This window comes from Staurois parvus, unplaced genomic scaffold, assembly GCF_062004578.1.
Source record: "Staurois parvus isolate SC_StPar_1 unplaced genomic scaffold, SC_StPar_1.0 ptg001014l, whole genome shotgun sequence".
NCBI classification, from domain to species: Eukaryota; Metazoa; Chordata; class Amphibia; order Anura; family Ranidae; genus Staurois; species Staurois parvus.
The window spans coordinates 1,561,186-1,580,866 of record NW_028318810.1 but is presented as its reverse complement, the minus strand read 5'-3'; the positions used below and the strand labels follow the sequence as shown (position 1 = coordinate 1,580,866).

The following is a 19,681-nucleotide window of genomic DNA, read 5'->3' as shown; positions in this document are numbered from 1 at the left end:
CTGCACACACAGAGGAGAGGGGGATTGTGGGATGGAAGTGAGGCTGGCACTTGACTGCACACACAGAGGAGAGGGGGATTGTGGGATGGAAGTGAGGCTGGCACTTGACTGCACACACAGAGGAGAGGGGGATTGTGGGATGGAAGTGAGGCTGGCACTTCACTGCACACACAGAGGAGAGGGGGATTGTGGGATGGAAGTGAGGCTGGCACTTGACTGCACACACAGAGGAGAGGGGGATTGTGGGATGGAAGTGAGGCTGGCACTTGACTGCACACACAGAGGAGAGGGGGATTGTGGGATGGAAGTGAGGCTGGCACTTCACTGCACACACAGAGGAGAGGGGGATTGTGGGATGGAAGTGAGGCTGGCACTTGACTGCACACACAGAGGAGAGGCAGATTGTTGGTAGTAGTGGGCAGCAGAATGGGGAATTCCAGCAATACGACAGAGTATCAGGAATGTCTGTTGGCTTTACAGCTAGGTGCTTGACTAAGAATTGAGATAGAGAGAAACAATGGCTGCAGCTGCTCTCTGTAGCTTCTACCCTGCAGTACTGAACTGGTTAACAGCTATACCAGCAAGAGGAGGGAGCTGCTGAGCAGGAAGAGTTCAATAGTCGGAGTCAGGCAGCAATGCACTGTGGGAACTGTAATCAACAGCTTTTGAACTGCATTCCCCAGGAGGAAGGTAAAGAGCTGCATTTTCTCAAGCTGTACAGGACACAGCTTCCTTTTGCCATGAGAGAGACTGGAGAGTGCACATTGCTGTCCATTTTGCACCATCACAACTGCATATTGGCCACCTGAGCGAGATCCAGAATGCTGAGTTTAGGGGTGCCGACAGACAAAGTCACCTGGGCGCAGAGCACATAGTAGACTATTTGCTGTGTGTGACCGCATGGTGAGCTGTAAAATCGCTGGGACTGGTGAGCTGCTGCTTTGGGGATTTTATATCTCCTGCTAGAGAGACTGAGCCTTTTAGGAACTAACCATACAGCTGTCTAGTAGCCATATTGCTGCCTGCTGACTGGGACTATTCTCATTTGCACCACAGGTACACCTGGGCCCCAATGCTAGCCAGCTGAAGCATTAGGATTAAAGACTGCCTCTTTATAATTGCTACACAAAGACCTTTACCTATTGATTATGAAAACAGGTACCTCTTGTCACGAGTGCGGCGTCAAACCCCAGACCTTCTCACCGAACTCGTGACCGAAGGACTGGCCGATCCAAACCGTGATGTGACGTGCGTAACAATGCCACACCCACCTGCACCCTGCACAACGATTTTCCAGCTAATGGACAACAGATCGATGTACCGTCAGCCTGAGCGATTGTTACTGGGTCAGGTTAATTACGCAATTAACCCCTTCACACTGCCACTACCTCCTTTTTATTCAGAGAAAGAGGAAACTCACAATATCGCTATAACACTATAATAATTGAAATAATCGTCCGCATAACTCGGTCTTTGACACAGGCCGGTTATACAGAGAGTTAAAACAAACAGTAGCATCTCTTTAAAGGCAGGGATTCGTAAATTGCAATTAAGGGCTGTAGAAACAGTTCAACACTTTCAGAAAGAGAGATTTATTACTATAAGGGTCAAACAGGTGCAATAAAATATTTACAGAGAAGATGTAACTAAGATATATATATATATATATATATATATATATATATATATATACATAAAAAACAGCACAGCACAGCAAAGAGATAACAGGGAGAAGTTAAAGGGTTAAGTTACTTGCCATTAAGCCTTGAATGGAAGCAGATCACGTTTCAGAGCGAAAGGTCTCCCCAGGTGGTATATTGATGTTAAGAATGGGAGACATCTTTTACTTCCTTTCTTAGGCCTGATAGCCTGTTTTAAAGTGTCCCAGCAGGGGGGTGGTTCTGAGTAACTGACCAATACTCTGTTTAGGGAGGGATCGGCAGGCGGAACCCAAAATTGGAACCAACATCTTTCATAATTCATATTCTGGTCTATAACCTCCCAGCTGCACACGCGACAGTTTACCCGCGGGTATATTATTATGCAGACAAGTCTGAGGATTATCTATGAATTATGAAATTATATGTTGTACGGTTCACGAGTTCTATGTTTCGGCTCCCCTGATGGTCCGAGATAATTCGAATGACTCATCAAACTGTTCGCCTGCTCCTAGCCAATCTGACGGGATGTAAGTCTCTAATATTCCAAGATATGAGACATAGTGGAAAAATGGAGTTTAACAGAGTTTATCTGATTCTGTCGCCTCCACTGAGTTAGGCTCAATAGGTCAGTATTTCTTTCAACTTCTGGAAAGGCTCTTCTGGGAAGGTATCTATACTCATGTTTGTAAAGGTGCTTGCAGTAATTTTTATTTAACCAGGTGTGCCAGAGGGGCTGAGGTAGTTTTTCGAGGGGCAGAACAGAGAACATTCTTTTTTAGTATACAGCAGAATTGGGATGATCTAGGAATAGCCAAGACTATAGTGCTGTACTGTAGCCCATCCATAAATCGGGCTGTAGCCTGGGGTGTAACTGACAACCAGCAGGAACAGATATAATGTGCTTTTCATACACAATGTTACCATAGATCAGAATGGGACCAATTGCTACATGCACTTGGCCCCCTGGGGGATTCAACCAAAATTTTATGTTGTAGTGATTCCTCTTTAAAGATGGAACATTTTGCCTGGAGTCAAAAACAATATTTGGACATATACACTATTAAAATAAATTAGCACTAATCAAGTGTGTGTTATGTGTAGGCTGCAGTGTTTTGTAAAACTCTTACTTTCATTCTCCTTGTACAGTAAAATAAGTCCAGAACATCCAGCGCTGATAGTTACAAATTCGAATGAATTACAGCTCTGATAACAGGTTGGCCGCTCTGTAGGTCATCCATTCAGCAAACTTCTTTAACAAAGCATTCTCTTCACGGGATATAAGGCAATCTGAGATGGGAGGTGGGGAGATTGTGACGTGAGATTGTGATCTGTGACTGTCTCATCTCCTCCATGATTAAGGCCCAGTAAGGAATGAAGCTTATTAGAGGGAGCATCCTTGATGGAGTGTCTGTGTTAGTGCCATGTGCTGACCAATAAGGTTGATTTTGCCCTTTGAAAGTGGTGTGCTGCTCCAGGACTTTGCTAAATAGGAACAAGAGCATTAAAACTATAACACATATTGATAAAATAGTTTACATGAAGCAGAATTTTAACATGTACTGCATATAAAAAAAGCACTACAAAGTCTATACAAGGGGCGGACTGACCATTTGAAAACTTGGGCACTGCCCGAGGGCCCAGGTTCAATAGGGGGCCCCATGAGATGTCCCTGGTACCTTTTTCATAGGCTTTTTTGAGTTTGGGCAAGGACACAGGGGCCCCATGATCCCTTATTGCCCGGGGGCCCCATGAGATGTCAGTCCTCCCCTGGTCTATACATTCTCTTTAAAGTGAAATTAAACTGTTGTTTAATAAAGATCTATCAAGTATGTATTCTTAACTCAAAAACACATCTTCAATTGCTCTCAGCCTCCTTTCTTTCTTTTTTTGCTGCTGTGATCCCATTTCTTGTTAAAGCGTGGCTATGTTTGTTCTTCATGCTCCCACTATATGTAGAGATGTGGTCACCCTCTCTTGCTTGCTCCCAAGATGGGATGGTCTGTGGGATTTGTACTTTAGTGTACATAGAGCAGTGCACATGACCACAACTATGGTACACTGCTTGTTCCTTGGTAAAAGGAGAGGTTCAGGAGCTCAAGAAGGAAACACAGTCAGAAACAATTTAATGAAAAATAGATTACAGAGTGATTAAGTCGTGGATGTTTATGGATTTTGTTAGAGACTAAAGATGCTGCTCCTGACCATCTGTTCTTGGAGAACTCACATTTACCATATACCTTAGATTGTACGCCCCTTGAGGGTTAGGGACTGATGTGAATGTACAATATATATGTAAAGTGCTGCATAAATTGACGGCACTATATAAGTACCTTGAATAAATAAATAAATAATACCCCCCAACATCAAAGAAATAACAGGCGCATGGAATGAGCAGTCCACATAGTCTCTTGGATGGGTATGGGGGTCCAGAAACTGACAGGAGGGTAAGCAGCCTAATCCCCGGGCAAGCTGTGGTAGAGGGAAGCGATGACTCTGAAGTAGAAACAACAAGAAGAAAGACACAGCGCCTCTGAGTGTAGACTGTTAGGTAATTTAATGATTAAAACATAAGTTTAACAATTCACATGTAGAAAGTAACAAGCAGGCTCATATGGAAAACTAAAACAGGGTGAGTGAGCGCAAATCACAAGACAGCAGCTAGCACACAAGGCAATCCTCAACACCAAAAAAACAAAATATACAAATGGTATGCAGCGCTAAATGGTATATCAACCATCAATAAAAGGATGGATGAGACAGTGAATAAACAGTCAAAATATGAATAGTTCCATATAGATAAAACATAAATAAATGTTAAAATCCAATCCGGCTTGTGGAAAAATCCAGTAAATGATTGCGCTTACCACAAAAACATACAAACAAAGCGTTGTATGTATATGATGGACATCAGGGCCTGGTCAGCAACTAGAACAGCATCCGGTCACCATATGAGACTTCCAGGAATGGTGGAAACCCCCCACGGTCATCTCCGGTTTTACCAGCAGGTCCAACGAAGTCCTCTCCACGCACTGTTCATCTGGATCACACCTCCTTGGTAACGCTCATAAATAATGAGCCAGAGCAAAATTGGGCAATGATGGTGAAGTATGTTTTAATAGGTGAACAGTAAAATATAAAGTATATAACTCACATAGTGGGAAAAACACAGCCCAGGTCAAACGAAGAATTTTCCCTGGTGATCTGTGGTTCCCTGGTAATCTAATGGCGTCTGTTGGGTGGATCCCCTAACATGTTTCGAGCCACGCTCGTTGTCAAAGGGGTGAAAAGGCTCATATGGGTTAATTGTGCACAGCGCTTCATAGCTGGGTTCAGGAATCAAAGTGAGCGAGGATGTCGGCTGGACAGCAGGGAGCGCTGGAGAGATGGAAGAACGCCTGATGTGAAAGCCTGGAAGGTCACTGGAAAGTCCGGAGCGGAGGTGAAGGCGTGTGACATCGCAGCCATGCGATGTGTTTCCAAGCATGAGCAAGATCCAATGTGGATCGGCGCACTCCTTCTTCAAGCATTCTCTACATCGGGTCCACATCGGATATCGCACATGCTCGGAAACGCGTTCCATGCCTATGACATCATACGCCATTGCCGTCACTCTGGACTTTGTGACCTGAACTCTCCTCCTACTGAGCAGGCTCAGTCATACTCAAGGGCTGTCCAGACCTCATGCCAAACCTCCTGCTGGGGATTGGTCAGGATCCCTCAAGTATGTAGGCCAGCCGCTCTTCACCCCCACCCACTGACTTCTAGAAAATTCTCAAGCTTCTAGAGCAGGAATAGGTATCACGGAACTGACCTGCAGAGCCTCTCAGCCCTGACCTAAAGTTGACCCTGCTGACTATTTTCCAGGCTAACTCATGCCCAGGCTGCTACTCAATCTTTCTAACTAAAAAAAACTACCTAGCTCCCCCTTGCTAACTAGAGGGGCGCTACATATCCAAAGTGCATCAAACTAGTTTGGACAGATGTATTGAACCTGAAGAAAAAATTCTTATTGCCCAGAGCAAACACATACCTACAACTGATATTTCTGCAACCTAAATCCCAACCCTGCAGCCCCCTCCCCGAGTCCCCCAGTACAGTAACATGTAGTTTTTCTGAAGATTTCAGGCCAGTCACATGACATCAGGGTCTTCTGACTCTTTGAATATTCTTTGGATATTCTCCTCTAGTGACAGAATGTTTTTTTAGCTGGTGAGCAGGGCTGGAATGGAGGTGAGTATCGCAGTCAATTAAAGAAGTATAGCCAAAGCTTTTTTCGCTGTACTTCTCCTGGTGATTACTGAAGTGCAGATTGTTCTGCACTACTGTGACCTGCTTTCATCCAACAGCAGGCTGAAGCCCACTGGCAGCTGATGTCAATCAGCTGGCCCAGGCTTTGAAAAGATAACAATTTTAATGTTAAAGCGTTGACTGACAGCTAACTCCAGTGAGCTACTGAGAGCCTGAGCCAGTCACTCACGTCCCCTCCACAGCCCATATCTCCAATGGGCACTGTAGGGGCAGAGCAGAGAGCTAGTCACTGATAGTCACCACTCACTGGTCACTGAAGATTGAGAACCAAGTGACCAGTGGTCTTTGATCGCTCAGTTCTCAGTCTTAGAAATAGCGGGGAACAGATACAGAATCTGACCTATGCTGTATCCACCTAGGTGAGTATAAATAGTTTTTTTTTTGTAAACCCAAACTTCTCTTTTTGATTTTAGTTACTGCTGGGGGCTTCTTTTTTAATATTTTGCCTGGGTTGGGCTTTAATTGGTTGCTTTTAACAAGAATTTTAGGAACACTTTGCACATAACCCTTTATTGGATGCTAGAGTATGGGTTACTGTACTTTCCACAATTATTCTTTGTCTATTTAGGACATAATTCTCTGAAAAATGTTCAATGCATTGTTCAGGGATAACTGGGCAGTTTACACGGGGTGCGTGAAATACCACTCCCAGGTCTGCTCCCAGCGCTAAAGATGTACAGATCCATATTGGGCAGGAATCGGATAAAATGCAGTGACTCCTTCCACAGGAATGTCTTTTCTGGCCACCATCCATTTTTCTCTCTTTCTCAGATCCAGTGCCAAAGAAAATCATGCAGCTACAAAACAGTAACAAAAAAAACAAAACAGGATGGTAGCAAAAACGGTTTCCATATCAGCGCTGTTCCTTATCCCTGTTCTGAAATACATTCCTGCATTGTAACCCTTGCCATTTTATAAATGTAATGCACCCCCCATGGAGCTGCAGTTAACAGACTGATTCCTTCCCCAGTTTTAGTGCAAACACAGCCAGGCACACAGCATTTTTTCCTTTCTTGCTGGCTCAATAACAGTCTAGGGAATGTAATTTATACTTTCATTGCAGATTTAAACTTGGATGGAGTGAGGGGGAGCATGGGATACCCCAAGAAACTGAATTATCCAAGGGTCACTTATTTTCCCACTGATTTAATGGAGTGCTCCCACAAGAATCATGGCCAAGTAATGGCTAGGACCTCCTTTTGAAGAACTGAGAACAACACACAGTCACTACAGGGCACAGAATATAGGTTCAAAAACTCACCCGTGTTCCAGGCCTCAGACTATTTATGGGCTCTCCAGCACCTACTGGGCACACCTCTCAAGGGATTAGCTGGGTTTCCATAAATATTCAAGCTGCCTCTCCGTCTTTCCTCCCACTGTGATTCTAGAACCCTCTAGAATGCAGGGGGAAATATTCAGACCAGCAGCATGTGAAACACTGAACAGACTAAAGTAATCAACCACTGCTCCACTGACTACAAAGGAGCTAAACTAAATGACCTAGCTTTCCAATCCTTAATTAGCAGAGCCGGATCTAGCTGGTCTTATATGGGGATGCAGTTAAAAATGTCAGTGGGGCAGAGGATAGGAGGTCAGCAGGGCGGTGCACAAAAACAGGAATCAGTAGCGGAGTGTACTGGGGTTCAGCAGGGCAGAGGTTAGGAATTAGCAGAGCAAAGGGTGGGGACCCATAGGTTGTAGGGCAGTGTACAGGGGGTCAGCAAGGCAGAGGATGGTTGGTCAGCAGGGTGGAGGACAGTGGTCAGTATGGTATGTATTGCAGGGATCAGCAGTTTTTTTTCCAGAGTGAAACCACCTTACATTACAGTCTGCAGAGTCCCCCTTACATCAGAGTCTAGCAGAGTTTAGAGTCTAGAGTGCACCCCTTACATCAGAATCCAGCAGAGTGCCGCCTTACATCAGAGTTTGGCAGAGTTCCCCCTTACATCAGAGTTTGACGGAGTGCCCCCTTACATCCGAGTCCAGCAGAGTGCCCCCTTACATCAGTCTGGCAGTCAGAGCCCATGACAAAGGGATTGTTTACGGGCACTTTTCTCTTGACCATGAACAGTTGCGAATAGGAGAAAAGTGTCTGTTTTATACAAATTTTCTGTAAATTTATTGATGGTTGGCAACAAAGAGTTGAGGTGAACGCATACTGCCACTGTGATGTTTTGTGGCTGTGGAAAAAAATTCTATCTTCTGTTGCTTTCTGTGGTCACAGTGCCTCCTAAATCTGACCGAATCAAGCGAATGAGACTGCTCTGCAAGCACCCCACAACTGGGTGCAATGCACGTGGTTGCAGTAGGCTAGTGTGGGGTTCAAGTAGGAGGTGAAGAGGTTATACATCTCCTTGCTGCCTGCTAACTGCTTCCTGAAGAGTGATCTGAATGCAGGTCGCTCTTGAGAGACCAAAGTTCATGTGAACAATCCTCTAAAGGGATATTGGGGCTGGGCAGTAATGGATTAAACAGAAGAATCACAAACTTGTACGTAATAACTCCATCAGTTTATCCAGCCTTCAGATTGTCAGCCATCCCCAATAATACTAAAATTGTCCCTGTATGTTAACATGAACAGAGATGGGGAGGGAGACAGATGGAGGAGAGAGGGAATGGGAAGAGATGGGGGAGGGTGGGGATGGGAAGAGATGGGGGAGAGAAGAAAGGGGGAGAGGGGGAATAGAAGGGGGGGAGAGAAATGGGGGCAATAGATGGGGAGAGAAGAGGGGGTTAGAGAGGGGAGAGAGAAGAGGGGGGGGGGAGAAATGGGAGCAATAGATGGGAGAGAGAAGAGGGGGGAAAGAGGAGAGGAGGGGGTGGGGAGAGATGGGGGAGGGTGGGGATGGGAAGAGATGGGGGAGAGAAGAAAGGGGGAGAGGGGGAAGAGAAGGGGGGGAGAGAAATGGGGGCAATAGATGGGGGAGAGAAAAGGGGGTTAGAGAGGGGAGAGAGAAGAGGGGGGGAGAGAAATGGGAGCAATAGATGGGAGAGAGAAGAGGGGGGAAAGAGGAGAGGAGGGGGTGGGGAGATAGAGAGGGGGGATAGAAGGGGGCAAAGGTGGGGAGATTGAGGGAGGAGAGAAGGGGGGGATTTTCATACAATAGCACAGACAACAAGAAAGAAAGAACATTCAAAAGAACAAAAGTACAAAATATCAAAACTGTAGATGTTACACAGTTGTCGCCCATAGCATGTGCATAAATCTGCGAACATTTGAAAGGCGAGGGTGGAAGTATATGACCTAAATAGCACCAAACCCTCCAAGGTATCAGCATAGGCAGCGAATGAACTACAGCGTGGTGAGTAAGTAAAACCTGTAAGTGAAAGCTTCCCTCCCAACTTTCTGAGATTGGGAGAGGAACTCCACATAGCACAAAGTATGTAGACAAAAGATATACACCTGCCAAGGCATTCCCCCACCCATCATGATCAATGAACAATTAGTATAGAGAAAATGATTGCTCAAACCCCAATTTGTTTTATCCCTACTTTTCCTGTTTTCTTTTCAAACTAACATATGCAATAATGTAGAAGTTGGAGGAAAGGTTGAGTACACTATAAGATGTTAAGTAAATAAATAGTGCATTTTTATGCATGTAGTCTATACATCATAGCAAAAAGAGTGACAATTGAGAAGGACAGAGGGACAAAGGTTTGGTTGTTCCAAAAAAGGAAAATTGGATATCATGCGAAAGTGAGGGAAAATCTCAAATTTTGCATTGTCAAAGAACAGGAATAGAGGAGAACTCTTTTAATGTATTCCATAAAGACTATCTATAAATAATTTTTGTTACAATAAAGCGATATCTTTTCAATTCCTATTATGTCTATGGAGCAGAAAGTAAAGGGAAATCTCCCCAATGGCACAAAAAAAAACACACAACAAAAGGGGGGGGGGGTCCTCTTTTTTTGGTGGGACTTTAATGGCACAATTTACTTGTATGATAAATTTCAGCAATTCAAAATAGATTTTTTATAAAAACAGTATGAAATTTTATTTTTACAATCTTCAAAAATAAATATAAAGCTACAATACATATTGCGGCGGTGTCATCAGAGATGGTATTGCAAATCTAATCATGGATTGTGCATGGTTCCCATTTGACGCGTTTCGAGATCAACAATAATCTCTTCTTCCTAAGTGCTCGAGACATGACGTCTATAACAAACATATATATATATCAATATACACGACGCAATCAAATTATTGTAAACAATTTGATACTTTACAATATGATTGTACACTTACATGATTCCATGTGAGGTAAAAACTGCCAGGAAATATTAAAAACAAATTGTTATGTGAACAAAGCCACAGATTTCTCATATATCTCAGGCAAAAATGATGAAACAAAAATTAATATAGAAAAAACTGAGACCAGTGGATGAAAAATGCCACCCAAACGCCTCCTGTGTGCACTTACAGCCCAGAGTTCTGTGTTGGTAAACAACACAGATCTCTGTACAGAGGGAGCAATCTGTCAGTTTCACAGAAAACACAGAGAAACAGAGAGAGATTTAGTAGTAAGAGCAGTACACTTTACACGCATCACACATTGTTAGGCATACACGTAACCCCTTGATTGCCCCTAGATGTTAACCCCTTCCCAGCCAGTGCCATTAGTTTAGTAACAGTATATAGTATTATCACTGATCACTGTATTAATATCGCTGGTGATGTCAGTGTCAGTCAGTTTCCCCCCAGCATCAGTTAGTGTCAGATTTTCCGCCACACTAGCGCAGTCCCATTATAAGTTGCTGATCGTCGCCATTAGTAGTATCAGAAAATCTTCAAAAATAAAAATTCCAGTATATATACTGTGGTTTGTAAATGCTATAACTTTCATGAAAACCAACCAATATGCACTTATTGGGATTTTTTTAAATCAAAAACATATAGCAGAATACATTTTGGCCTAAATGTATGAAGACGTTTAATTTTTTTATTGGATATGTGTTATGGTAGAAAGTAAAAACAATTTTTTATTTTTTTCAAAATTTTCAGATTTTTTAGTTTATATCGCAAAAAATAACAAACCCAGTGGTGATCAAAGATAAAATGATGTAAATTTCATCTGGGTAGAGAGTTGCATGACTGCGCAATTACCAGTTAAAATAGAGCAGTGCTAAAAAGGAAAAAATGGCCATGAAGAGGGTAAAACCTTCCAAAGCTGAAGCAAGCTCTTTAAAATTAGTATTTTTAAAATATATTTACTGAATTATGAAAAATAGAAGCAAATGTGATTGTGTTCCTTTAAACCCCATCCCTATTTTGGACACTCAGCCCTCTTACCCAGCTCAGGGCTCTGTGCTCATCCTTTTCGCCTTGAGGACCCCCCAGCAGTATGCTACGCTTTTATTAACTTCCCTCTTTTAAGATACCTTCTGGCTGGTCACGTGACATGCACGGTTCTCTTCTTCTTTGCTCTTCTCTTGGCAGTCCTGGATAATGAACAGATTGGTCCTGATGATATGGAATCTGTGCTCTGTCATGTTTGGGGGTGAAGCAATGACAACCTGCAGTCACAGTCATTCCTCAGTCTTCCAGGTTGAGTGCCACTACGTGTCCTTCAACCAGGAGGACTGGGGACATCTTGTGGCAAACAAAAAGGTACAGTTGGATTGCAGGTGAGTATTGCAGCCTAAGCTGCTTTTCTTTTTTTTTTTGAAGGGGGAATTTAAAAACCAGAGTTGGGTTCTTAGAATTCATAAGCATTTTCTAATTGTAATGTCTTACAAACAATTTAGAAGAGCTAAGCTAAGCTCTTCAATTGATTTGAGGCTTTTTGCTTCATTTGGTATCCAAGGACACAAATGTCTATGACGATTTCAAACATTAATAAACCATTCATAACAAATGGAGAAGATTTTAATGCAACAATAAAAAAAAGCTATGCCGGCCCAAAATGTAAGGTCCTGATAACCTTCACACTGTTATTTTATGATTTTGCTGGTCCTGTCCTTACGCAGTTTTGCCATCAATGTATCTTTCTCTTTTGCTTGTTTTCTTTTCTTATCCTTTTTTTTTTTTAAACATACTGTTTGTATATTCATGAAAATCAATAAAAATTGTTAATACAAAAAAAAAAAAAAAAAAAAGAGAAGGCAGGCTGGGAAGCCGAGTGGAGCCTGGAGCTCTTGAGGGAAAAAAAATGATGCAGAAAGCTGCCAAATATTTCGTACCGTCCTGCGATCTCTCAAGACACGAAGGGAAGGGCAGGACAGGTCTGGTATTAAAGGGTCCATTAACCTTAAAATGAAGAAGACTACTTTCTGGAAATCCATCAAAATTTATGATAGATATAAATATAACAGTCATCAGCTAAAAGTGTATGTAATATGGAATAGTGAACCCATTTCTTTTTAGCTTTAGACAGTATTCAAGGGATTTCTTTTCTTTTTCCTGGAGTCACTGCCAGGGAGATTCACTATCTCTGTATGACCTGGTGACCTTTTTCATTGAGAAAGGAAGTTGGAGGAAATCTAAAACTTTACTGTTGTCAGCAGAACTAAAGATGAAGGGAAACCATCCAATGGGGACAAATCTTTGGGTGAGTTGGGAATTCCCTCACCTTCCTCAAATTTCCTGTTATGTCTTCAGAAAACAACAGGAAATCTCTCCAGCGGGCACAGACGTCAGAAAACCTAATAGTGGCTTGAACCCTTCTCTATCCAAGACTAGTCTTTCCTGCAAAGAATCATACCAATGAATCACAGCGGCCAATTTCTGGGAATTCTGGAATTGTGTGACTCTCCACAGATCAGACAGAACTGAATGCAAATATTCAGTTGAAATCAAATATATTCAAGTCTTACGTTTGTCATACATCTGAAAATTTTAGTAAATTTTCCCTCACCTTCCTTTTGTCAAAGTCACAAAGCATTGTAAAATATAAAATGGGGGTTTCTATTGACTCCAAGGAGATGGGATTGAAATTATTCTGAACTCAGTGGAAAAATTAGATCACTTGTACGGCTTTTCTATTTTTTTTCAGTTTCAATTACATTCTAACTTAATCAAAGTCATCTTCATAAATTGAAAACTCCAATGAATGAAGATGACTTTGATTAAGTTAGAATGTAATTGAAACTGAAAAAAAAATGAAAAGCCTTCACCATCAACTGAATTCTGTTGGGTAGTAGATTGTTTTGTCTCTGCCATACCCTTTGATCACATTTGCAGTTCTCTGTGGAGCAAAAGTGAACGTCAAGCAGAACTGTGGGGTAAGCAATTACAAGAGGCATGTGTGTTCTTCTTTGCATCTTAGAGTACTAAGACTTAAAACAGAGCTCCACCCAAAAGGAGAAGATCTGTTTTAAGGCTTCATCCCCCACTGCCCATTAAGGACTGGCACCTTTGGGGAGTGGGGGGGTACCCAAATTTGACGGTACCCGCTCCCACTTCCGCTGCTGGGACACGTGACAGGTCCCAGAACACTACAGGACCATTCAGAAAGCGCAGTGCTACTTGCGCATGCGCAGTGGGCACCCGGCTGTGAAGCTGAAAGCTGTCACAGCCAGGTGCCCACACTAAAGATGCTGGCTCCAGGGATACAGGATAGCCGGTGAACCTGGCCAGTGTGAGCATACCGTTGGGTCAAGGGACAGGTGAGTGCAGGGGCGGACTGACAACCCATGGGACCCCCGGGCAATAGGGGATCATGGGGCTCCTGTGTCCTTGCCCAAACTCAAAAAAGCCTTTGAAAAAGGTACCATGGCATCTCATGGGGCCCCCTACTGATCCCAGGCCCTTGGGCAGTGCCCGAGTTTCCAAATGGTCAGTCCACCCCTGGGTGAGTGTCTGTTTTTTAAAAGTTAGCAACTACAGTTTTTGTAGCAGCTGACTTTTATATTTTTTTTAATTTTGCCTGGACTTCCGCTTTAAGCACTAAAAATTTGTTGTCTGAATATGTCAATCATGAAAAAACGTTCCACAAATATTCATCTTAATTTTCTTAATAGGGTAATTTCCTGGAATCATCTGTGTCATCAAGTTGCAATAAGCAATATTAATTTCCTGAAATACCTCAGTCAGGAAAAATACATTTTTGCCACTAGATGGCACTGATGATCTTAGGAAATAAACCTATTAGGAAAGTTAGTGAAGATTTGTTGAGTTTGTGTGAAAGATTGATACATTCGCACAGCAATTGTTTTTTACATAGAACCTTGATGTGCTTTGTGCATTTATTCAAGGTCTGTGCCGTGATCCACGGTGAAACTTTTCCTATGGAGTCCTCTGTAATAAAGATGGGTCACTGCTGCTCTCTCTCCTTGTGCAGGCTGACTGGTCTTGTATCTGCCCCTTCCTGTAATTTTCTGCAGACAGCCTTCAGTAGGTTGCAGTGATATACTTAAAGTGTTCCTAAACTCAGGACCCTGCATTCACTATATCCGCTCTTCTGAACCCTGCATTCACTATATCCGCTCTCCCGAACCCTGCATTCACTATATCCGCTCTTCTGAACCCTGCATTCACTATATCCGCTCTCCCGAACCCTGCATTCACTATATCCGCTCTCCCGAACCCTGCATTCACTATATCCGGTCTCCCAGGACCCTGCATTCACTATATCTGGTCTCCCCGGACCCTGCATTCACTATATCCGGTCTCCCAGGACCCTTCATTCACTATATCTGGTCTCCCCAGACCCTGCATTCACTATATCTGGTCTCCCCAGACCCTGCATTCACTATATCTGGTCTCCCCAGACCCTGCATTCACTATATCTGGTCTCCCCAGAACCTGCATTCACTATATCTGGTTTCCCCAGACCCTGCATTCACTATATCTGGTCTCCCAGGGCCCTGCATTCACTATATCCGGTCTCCCCGGACCCTGCATTCACTATATCTGGTCGCCCCGGACCCTGCATTCACTATATCTGTTCACCCCGGACCCTGCATTCACTATATCCACTCTCGCCGGACCCTGCATTCACTACATCCGGTCTCCCCCAGACCCTGCATTCACTATATCCGGTCTCCCTGGACCCTGCATTCACTATATCTGGTCTCCCCAGACCCTGCATTCACTATATCCGCTCTCCCGAACCCTGCATTCACTATATCCGCTCTCCCAGGACCCTGCATTCACTATGTCTTGCCTCCTTGGACTCTGCATTCACTATATCTGGTCTCCTTGGACCCTGCATTCACTATATCTGGTCGCCCCAGACCCTGCATTCACTATATCTGGTCTCCCTGGTCCCTGTATTCACTATATCTGGTCTCCCTGGACCCTGCATTCACTACATCCGGTCTCCCCCGGACCCTGCATTCACTATATCCGGTTTCCCAGGACCCTGCATTCACTATATCTGGTCTCCCCGGACGCTGCATTCACTATATCCGCTCTCCCCGGTCCCTGCATTCACTATATCTGGTCTCCCTGGACCCTGCATTCACTATATCTGGTCTCCCCGGACGCTGCATTCACTATATCCGCTCTCCCCAGACCCTGCATTCACTATATCTGGTCTCCCCGGACCCTGCATTCACTATATCTGGTCTCCCCGGACCCTGCATTCATTATAACTGGTCTCCCCGGACCCTGCATTCACTATATCTAGTCTCCCCGGTCCCTGCATTCACTATATTTGGTCTCTCAGGACCATGCATTCTCTATATCTGGTCTCCCTGGACCATGCATTCACTATATCTGGTCTCCCCGGACCCTGCATTCACTATATCTGGTCTCCCAGGACCCTGCATTCACTATATCCGGTCTCCCTGGACCCTGCATTCACTATATCTGGTTTCCCACAGTACACAGAACATTGAAATGCAATTAATTTAGTAAATATAAACTGCTAAATACCTTTTCTTATCAGCAGTTAGAGCAATCTTGTGACTTCTATCAGTGTCCAGCTGAGCACTTGTTAAAGCTTGTAGGAGGAGTTTTCATTCTGCTCTAGGAGGATGCAGGACCCCTGACCTCTGTCTGGACATTACTGATTGGCCCTGTGCTGTTCACATGCACTCTCCCAAGTAAAAAAAAACAACTCTCTAGCAATTCACCAAACTGAGCATGTGCAGAGTGTCTCCACATCATATGTCTTATCAGGAGATAAGAGGGGGACACTGGAAGAAGGGGAGGATCGGAGAAGTCAGGATCAAACAGCATTTTTACACAATGCAGAGGATTAACCCCTTAGGTTCCACAGTGAGTATAACAAGCATGCTTTACTGCATATACAGACTGATTTTACTTTTGTGGGTTTAGTAACACTTTAAGGGGGGTATGGTCCACACCAGGTGCCAAGTTCCTCGGGGTGCTGTGGCCACCCAACATTTTTATGTCCCCCTCAATCTGTGCATTACACACTCCTGGTCCCTGCATTATAGACACTGTGTTTTGCATTTCATACTCCTGACTACTGCACTCGTACACTGGGCTGTATATGACATATTCCTGGCCATTGCAAGTACATTACTGCTGAACGTCTTCTTTAGGGTAAGCTAGTATTTGTAATGGAACCTTTTCTTTTTGCTTTAATTATTGTGCTGAGGTTTGTACATGTCTGTTCGACTCTCTCATGTGGCACGGTAGTTAAAGCACATTTTGTGGATCAAAGGACTCTGGCATATGTGTGCTGTGCATAGGGGGAGTAGACTCAGGTTTTATCTCACTATTCCCTTTTAAGCCCCTCCAACTGTTTTGGCACCTGCACATTATGGCGCTGCACACTGCACGCTCTGTTTTATGCTCCATGTGGAGCTGTGTTAAAACTTATCGCCCCCATATATGCCAAGTACACCACAGGTGGCTGGTACTACTTGGCTCCTTCCACAGTTCTCTGTCCAGGCTACTTACAGGACAGTGATGATCTCACTGCTACTTTTACAAGGTAATATCTGGATTTGCACAGGGATTTGGTGCACACAAAGTGAATTTATACCCTTTGCAGCTCGAGAAGAATATAGTTGAATGAAAGTTTTTGTACCTTTTGTTCAGCTTTAACCATTTAAGGACCACCATATAGCAGATATACTGCTAGAGGGCAGCCGTGCTGTGCAAAATAACGTATAAATATGTGATTTTGCAGTTCCAGGTAGGAGGTGCGTATGCACGCGTCACCCTACCCGTGCTGTCATTGGTTCCTGGAGATGTCAATCGCTGGCCGGGACTCAGCGGAGAAGCTGACAGGAGAGAGATCTGTGTGTAAACAATATCTGTCAGCATGGACAGCATGGACGTGGACAGCATGGTCTCCTGTCAGCATGGACATGCTGCTTTCTATCTGTCTGCACAGCAGCACATCCCCTAGTAAAACAGCACAAAGTAAGCACAAAACAGCACTCTGTTAACCCTTTGATCGCCCCAGATGTTAACCCCTTCCTGCCCAGTGTCATTAGTACAGTGATCAGCACTTTCTGTTAGCACTGATCACTGTATTAGTAGCAGTGGCAGTTAGTTCCCACCCAGTGTCAGTTAGTGTCAGAATGCCCTCCACAGTCCTGCAGTCCCACTATAAGTCACTGATCACCACCATTACTAGTATAAAAAAAAAAATAAATTAAAACAATGAATATATACTTGTTTTTTGGAGGGTTTTTTTTTTACCAAAGACATGTACTAGAATACATTTTGGTCTAAATTTATTAAGAAATAGTTTTTTTTATTTTTTCATTGGATATGTTTTATAGCAAAAAGTCAAAAAGATAGTTTTTTTTTCTTAAATTGTTAGTCTTTTTTTGTTTACGGCGCAAACATTTTAAAAAACTCAGAGGTGATCAAATACCACCAAAAGAAAGCTCTGTGGTGTGGGGAAAAAAAATGACATAAATTTAATTTATGTACAGCGTTGCACGACCGCGTAATTGTCAGTTAAACACAGTGCTGTAGCACAACAAATCGCCTGGTCATAAAGGGGGGTAAATCTTCCGGGGGGCAAGTGCTTAAATTGATGGAAAATTGCCACAGCTATGGCCAGCTTTTGATTCTCCTGATTTAATCAAGATATTAGAATTTTCCAAGGTGCTCGATGATGATACAGCTTGACAAGTCCACTTTTATAAGTCACTGTAAAAGATTTTTACAATTTTACATCCATGACAAAAAGGTAGCACCAAACTTGCTGAATTTATGTTTTAATTTTTTTCTTTTATATCCTCTTTTTATACCTTTTTTATCCTATAAACGTGAATCATTTTTCACACAATATCTCCCTCTAGTTTTTCCTTTCCATGCTCCATAAATGGTAACTGTTATTCTAAACAATCCCACCCATTCATCACACCACGTGTCATAATAAACCTCATGAAGCACTTACTACAAGTTTCTTCCATTCCTCCCACACTGACAGATTCAGAACTTTCTCAGGGAGGAGAGTGAGAGGCTCAGCAAGGCTTTCCCTGACATCCTTCACTTGGGACAACGTGTATCTGAGATCCACATTCTTCTACTGTCTGTGACCTCCTGAGATCTACTGTACACTGCTTTCCTAATGGAGTACTCAGCCGTATGGACTGTCATCATCTTCTCCATTCTCAGAGTCTGCAAAGTGCATGGTAAGTCTGATCCTAAAATTATAGTCAGCTTGCTAGATCTCTGGTATCTTAAAAAATTTAACTTTCTTGGGGTAAATATTTGGTTAAATCAAAAATGAATTATCAGGTTCTTGCCTAAAAAGGATGTTACAGTTTGCACAGATTCCTCCAGGTTGAGTCATCGACTGGCTTTTCATTTTCTGTAGAGGGTTCCGGCAGAAAAAATCCTGCAGCTAAAGCTGGCTATAGATTTGTGGTTGTTTAGAAGATTTTCAGGGAGATTTATTCATAAATTATCTCTGCTTTTGTGCAAATTACAAAATACAAATCTCTCCAATAGACAGTGAATCCAAACTCTTCAGCATGCAACACTTCTGAGAACTTTGAATGCCTGTGTCCACCACTGTGGTCCCTCCTGGGGGTAACTATAGAACACAGAAGGGATGTACGGAATAGAAAAACATCCAATCTGGCCAGTACCATACCAGTATGTCCAATGTTGGGGTGCTTGGATTAAAGTGACACCGTAGCTCAATTGCAAGAAGTAGCCAGCACACCGCCCTTGCACCTTGAGGTTGAGGATGTAGAGACTGGCAGGAGAAACCATAAGGATGCCCACGCTCAACCGCAAAAACAGCTACTGGTGACCAGGTACCGGTGCTCTGGCTCGAGTGTCTCCTCACTCAGATAAGGACTAGAAGTAAGTTCAGGCTGGCTACTTGGTGTCTTTATTGGCTACATACTAAAACACAACTGTGAAAGGGTAAAGTGTTTCGGCTGTAGCAGCATTTCTCATAGCAACAGTGTTATGAAGAAGGCAGCTACAGCCAAAACACGTTAGACTGTCACAGTTGTGTTTTAGAATGTTGTCAAAAAAACTTGCATTTTATGGATGACACCAAGTAGCTGGCTTGAATTTACTACTAGGCAGGAGAAACCATTTAGCACAGAAGGGACACAGGCATCTGACACACCCAAAATATTCAAGGGCTTGTTCACACCTTCAAGCCTCGCTGGATGCATGGCAACTGCTGTGCGCTGTGAGACTGATGAGCCATTCCTACTTTTTTTTCACAGAAATTGTCACAAGTGACATTTTATTAGAGTCATTGTCACCGCAGCGATATTAGGATGAACGTGTAGTAAAGTATGCATGCAGTACCTTTGTTCAGCGCACTCCACAAGTATGCATCTATTGCTGGAGGAATGCTTTTGGA

The 19,681-nt window shown here is 43.3% G+C and overlaps 1 protein-coding gene across 1 annotated transcript in view; it reads left to right on the top strand.

The window, feature by feature from the left end:
* Positions 1–18,254: 18,254 nt before the first annotated feature.
* Positions 18,255–19,681, top strand: part of LOC149441193 (intercellular adhesion molecule 5-like) — a 74,645-nt gene continuing 73,218 nt past the window's right edge. The window contains exon 1 of the mRNA XM_089657636.1: positions 18,255–18,485. Coding sequence (XP_089513762.1) covers positions 18,422–18,485 — 64 coding nt within the window. The 5' untranslated portion in view covers positions 18,255–18,421. The remainder of the gene's footprint in view (positions 18,486–19,681) is intronic.